This window comes from Polistes fuscatus, unplaced genomic scaffold (assembly GCF_010416935.1).
Source record: "Polistes fuscatus isolate 324 unplaced genomic scaffold, CU_Pfus_HIC Scaffold12, whole genome shotgun sequence".
In the NCBI taxonomy this organism is placed as follows: Eukaryota; Metazoa; Arthropoda; class Insecta; order Hymenoptera; family Vespidae; genus Polistes; species Polistes fuscatus.
In genome coordinates, this window is record NW_025113020.1 from 1,261,984 (window position 1) to 1,267,525 (window position 5,542).

The window sequence follows — 5,542 nt, forward strand, 5'->3', positions numbered from 1 at the left end:
ACGTAGAGGAGATAACTCGGTGGTAGACGTAGAGGCGACAATTAAGGTGATATTTATATATTCACCATATCCAAGACATAGAGGCGACAATCAACGGTGAGAGATATAATTTCCATTTCTTTCAACGGGATTACCCATCAGGGTTAATCGTGACGAGAAGTTGATCACGGACATAGTCCGTCGATCGAAAAATTTTCCTATGTTCAAATTAGCAACGAAAAAAAAACAGGTGGTCAACGAAGTTTGACTTGCCAAAGCGCGCTAGGAAACTCACGGTTGACAATATCACTCAATTGCACTCGGATTTTTTGACGTGAAATTTGAAGAACACAAATGCAGTGCGTTTGATTCAATCGGATGTTCGAGGAAGTTCACTGTCAGGATTCACAGAAGGGATTAATCGCTCTTTGTTTTTTGTTCTAGTAAGGATTTATAAGATAGTATGAATTGCGTTAAAAACAAATCAGGAAATTCATTTTAATTTATTTCTGCGAATTCGTTACTTTCGCTATCGTCTAATTTATCTATGTTGAAGTTTTTTAGAACTAACATAAGCATATAGGAGAGAATACGTATAAGAAGTAAGAGATATTGGAGGATTTTTAATAGGAAAAAACAGTTTTATTTGAAACTCAAGTACAAAACGCAGAACCTCGCTTATTCATCGCTCAACGCTGATTGCCTTTGTTGCTCGATCATCGATTCGTTGCGTCCACGCCGTTCCTTGTTTCGTTCGATGGATTGTGTTACCCAAAACTAACAAACATATATCGCCCTACGATGTACGCACTAGTGTCTTTGTCGGCAGCCTACGAGATAAGACAGCAACGCTTATCGTCTCATACAACATTGTTATGTCCTGTGGCGTAGTATTATGTGGAGTAAGTTTTTGGTCAAGCTGTAAAGCCCTTACCAGAAAGTAACCTAAAGAATTACGAGTGGGTTTGCGAATGATAAAATTTGAATGTAACAAACGAGGAGAAGAAAAGATTGTTAAAGTGGGAATTGAATTAGAATTCTATTATAGAGAAAACGGATGATTAATAATTAATCATGCTTTACAATTAGCTTGCCTGTCGGCGGCTATCGTGTGATGAGATGCATATGCAAATAGAAAAATAATTTCTGACCTCATGTAGAACTGCCTTTGTCGTTTGTCGCTCGCAGTACTTCGATGATGTAATCGTTGCACAAGGAAGCAGTTCTCTTCGATGTAGTCACTCGCAGGTCTCGTGGTAGAATAGAACGAGGTGCGAGAAAATGCGAGCTTTATAGGAAAAGGCGATGCAATGCGCTGACAATTTAATGATAAAACGTATAATATAATAATAAAACTCGGATCCTATATATATATTTTTTCGTTCTACGTTATTATGTAATTATTAAATATATATACATATAAAAAATATTAAATTGTATTTTTTTTAATATTAAAATATATTATCCAGATATAAAAAGCAAATTAGAAGTACATTTTGTTTTCTAACAAGATTAGCAAATAACGATTAAATTCTCTACAAATTCATTTGTATGTTTTCTTATTTTGTACAGTATAATGAGTAAAAAAAACTATGTAATTGATATAAATTTGATTCGAAATAGTTTAGAAAATGTAAGAATGACATCTGACGAAAACGTAACGTCGTCTAGCTCATCAACTGTTTCTAACTCAAAATTGTAGAATAGAAAAGCTACGAAGAGTTTAAGCTCAAGCATTGCCAACTTTTGACCTGCAGCATGAAAAATACAAGAATGAAAACAAAAAATTTTATAGTTTTTGTGCTGATTGAAACATGAGACACATACCAATACAGTTTCTCGGTCCCGCACTAAATGGTATGTAGGAGTAGGGATGTCGTCCTTTAATATTTTCCGGTAAAAAACTGTCCGGATCAAAAACGTTTGGATTTGGCCAATATTTTTTATTTCTGTGTACGCTGTAAATGTTTACTCCCACCATCGTACCAGATGGAATTAAATAATGTTCTTCAAAATAAATGCAATTACATAGAAAATAAAAAAAGGAATGAATAATATAACTGTGATATTAAAGTATACATATATATGCAAATATTTCATACTCAGCTGCATATCATAAGAAATGTGCCAGAAAATTAATTGAACACATAAATTCAAACGAAGTGATTCTTTTAAACATCTTTCCAAATACGAAAGTTTTGGAAGAGAAGATATCGTCAAATTATTATTTTCTTGCATAATCGATTTAACCTCCTCCTTTATATTTTCCTAGAAATAAATACGTCACTGATGATTTATTGTATATTCTATAAAAATCGTAAAAAAAAATTATACAGTTCTGATAATTTTTTTGCCAATTTCAGCAATGAAAATACTTTTTATTGAGAGTAAATATTATAAAAACTAATAATACTAGCAAGACACTAAAATTACTGTAACGATTCAATGAATATTTCTTCATTAATGTGAAAAAAGTAAAAAAGACTTCTTTTTTTTTTTAACTGATAATCTTAGCTGGTTATATTACCTGGACATCTTTGTGCTTAGCAAAAAGACACAAAGCAAAGCACAGTGCACTTGCGGTAGTATCGTGACCCTAAAAATATTGCTCTTTAGAATAGTTTTTATCTTTTCTCTTCTAAGTAAGAATATTTTCGAAAACCTACTTCAAACATGAAAGTATCAACTTCTTCACGAATTCCTTCCTCATCTATTTGATTATCATTCCAAGATGCGGCTATAAGCAGATCTAATAAAGAAAGTCTTTTCTTGGACTTCAAATCTGTAACATAAAAATTGTATTGACCCTGTTTCTTCAATTAACTTTTTTCTTATTTAAAAAATTAGAATACATTCATCGTAATTCTCCGAATCTTTATTAGAAACGTCATCCTCTTCAATATTCTCATAGATTTGCAAGTATTTTCCATTAGTTTGTTTGTGTAAACCTTTTCTTTTCCGTAATTATCTGAAAGAAAAAAAAACATTTTCCTAATTCTAGATATATTCAAGTAAACTTTGATACACAAATGATTAATAGGAAAGACGTACATTTCTCGAAATACTGTGCAACGCATTTTCAACTCTTCTTTTTAAAGTTATACTTCTCTTGGCGTTTGGGAAAATGTGATGGAAGTGATTTTTTTCCGATCGACACTACGAAGTTTTTCGGTATTTACGATGCGCGGCAAAGCGATTTCAAATTTACGGTATGAAGTCATCTTTTTTCTTCTTCTTCCTCTTCTTTTTCTCAAGCGGGTCACCCATCCAAGTACTAATCGTATTCGCTGCTTTACTTAAATGATCGAGCGGGAAGTAGTTCTATCACTGCGCCACGGCTGCTGACGCATAAAGTAATTCGATATATCTTCCTTGTATTTAGTGAGGACTGATATCTATATTTTGATATTATAAAATATAATATAGCCAAATATATCAAAAGACATGAAGAATTTGCATAATACGCATACATATTATAATTTTTAATAATATTTTACTTACTCTTATCATAGTATGAAATATCGTTATTTACGTACTTGATTAGTTTGAAACGACTTATTTCTTAATTGTTACGTAAAGATAACTTGACGACTTTGACATATCAACAAGAAAATTCAGTTTATTGTTTGTCAAATATAAATTTATATTTCTACATAATTGTAAAATAATATTTATTCAAATTTTGATTCAAGTACGATAATGCTTATTACAAGAAATAAGAAACTAATCTTGTATAAATTTATAAAATGTCTTTGAGTTTTAAAAAGAATCATTGATATTTACCAGAAGATTGCAATTAAATGTGGAACTTATTTAACGATAATACAGAGTTGGTAAACAAGTTGTTCGCATGCTCCTTATGATCTGTGAGCAGTGTTGTCATTTCCAGGAAAAATGAAAGTGAAAAAATTTGATTCTAGTCAAGCAAAGTAGAAACAGAAGTATATATACATACATTTGCACATAGCGCAAAAGATGTAATTTAATATAATAATACGAAAAACAATCTGACGTCGTATATTTTTTCGCGTGAATATATTTCCGATAACAGTGCGAACGAGAAAGTTCTTGACTTTTATCTCAATATCACATGCAAATACACTAACGATCCTGACTTTTGCGACAAGCACCAAATAAATGCTTTAAAAGGGTATCTTTTAGTATTACTTTATTGTCTCTGTGAGCATACTAGACCATATTAACGTTGTGTTGCTCTTATATTCTTCATGCGCATTAATATCATAGTCGTTTTGTTTAGCAGCGTTATCAGGAAAAAACTTTTAAGAGCGGAAAAATGACGTCACAATATATATACAAAAATAATTTGTGATAATATGGAAAATTTATGAGCTAGAACAGATAGTGCTAAACTGTTAGTGCTAACATAACAGTAAAAATGGTGCTTTAGAATATATATCGATCGAAAAAATGATTACATAGTGAAATAAATGCATTTATGATCTAGTTATATTAACATTTATCACTCTTTCAAGACAACTAAGTCTTTCTTTGGTGCCTTTTAAACTGAATAACAATAATAAAAAATTAAAAAAAACAATGCTTCCCAGAAGAAAACTGTAACGTAATACAAGGAATAGAATGATGCACTGGATTCTATTTGGTGTATATGTTACCGGAATAGAGGAAAATTCAGGCAATGTTAGCAATTCCCCGACTTTGCCCTCAATGCAAAGCGTTTTTTGACAATTTAGGAAACAAAAGAATTTTTATGAACTTTTCCTAAGCATTGAACGTAACACTTTGGTATCCTATAGAATTTTAACTTACTATTTAAGCAATGTTGAGAAGAATAAATTATCGGATAACAGATCCCACCCACCCCTATTAAACACACACCACGCCCCAACAAACACATAAACAAAAGCGAGCATTAAGCAGATTTCTGAGACTGTGTGTGCCGCTATACTATGCGCATCTCTATAAACTGAAATTTAGTAGAGATACGTAGTAGAGAATTATATTATGTTTAGACAGATATTCATAGAGATTACTTTAGAAAATCTGTTTCTTTTGTTCCTCATCGTATCGGAAGATAACGGAGTGTAGAACAAAATGTTTCATATTTGCTTTTTTACTTTAACGGTTTCTCATTGGTCATTCTAAAGAATTTTTAGGAAATGTAAGAGATATGAATACATTTCCGATGAAAATGATGAAAATCCGTTAGAAAATGCCTTGCATTGAGGGCAATGCCTGGGATTTGCTAACATTGCCTGATTTTCCACTATTCCGGTAACATATACATGTAATTATTGCGACAAATCAAATAGCTATTTATTATTAAATAGCAAGAAAATGTATAAATATTCCTGTTAATAGTGTTACCTAGACTTATTCTTTTATTATTATTCTGGCGAAGATTACTCCAATACTTCTACATGATATATATGTATAGTAATGTGAGCATGTACTTTTTTTTATGCAGTATGTGGATATTGTATCTATTTAGAAATACAGTAAAAAATTGATGAAGTTGTTCACATTTACCTAACGACCTTATTAACTGAAGTGTTGTATTACCAGTTCTGTGTTCTTGAAGACG

General features: G+C 31.5%; 1 protein-coding gene and 1 long non-coding RNA gene across 2 annotated transcripts; both read right to left on the reverse strand.

Moving 5' to 3' along the window:
* Positions 1–599: 599 nt before the first annotated feature.
* Positions 600–1,285, reverse strand: LOC122526753. Its single transcript, XR_006306205.1, has 2 exons — positions 1,131–1,285; positions 600–809 (listed from the first exon to the last, which is right to left on the reverse strand). It is a non-coding gene; the product is annotated as an uncharacterized LOC122526753 (long non-coding RNA).
* Positions 1,286–1,538: 253 nt separating this feature from the next.
* LOC122513560 (cytochrome P450 4C1-like) lies at positions 1,539–3,056 on the reverse strand. Its single transcript, XM_043629965.1, has 6 exons — positions 3,045–3,056; positions 2,646–2,792; positions 2,507–2,575; positions 2,082–2,247; positions 1,807–1,986; positions 1,539–1,730 (listed from the first exon to the last, which is right to left on the reverse strand). Exons 1-6 carry the CDS (start codon positions 3,054–3,056, stop codon positions 1,570–1,572), a joined length of 735 nt encoding a protein of 244 aa, XP_043485900.1. The 3' UTR covers positions 1,539–1,569.
* Between the last annotated feature and the right edge of the window lie 2,486 nt (positions 3,057–5,542).

What these genes read in the sequence shown, in the direction of transcription:
- LOC122513560 (XM_043629965.1), bottom strand. An exon ending in CTAAGCACAAAGATGTCCAG is followed by an intron (nt 2,248 to 2,506) that starts GTAATATAACCA and finishes ATTTATTTCTAG; the next exon opens with GAAAATATAAAGGAGGAGGT. An exon ending in TTCTTATGATATGCAGCTGA is followed by an intron (nt 1,987 to 2,081) that starts GTATGAAATATT and finishes TTTATTTTGAAG; the next exon opens with AACATTATTTAATTCCATCT.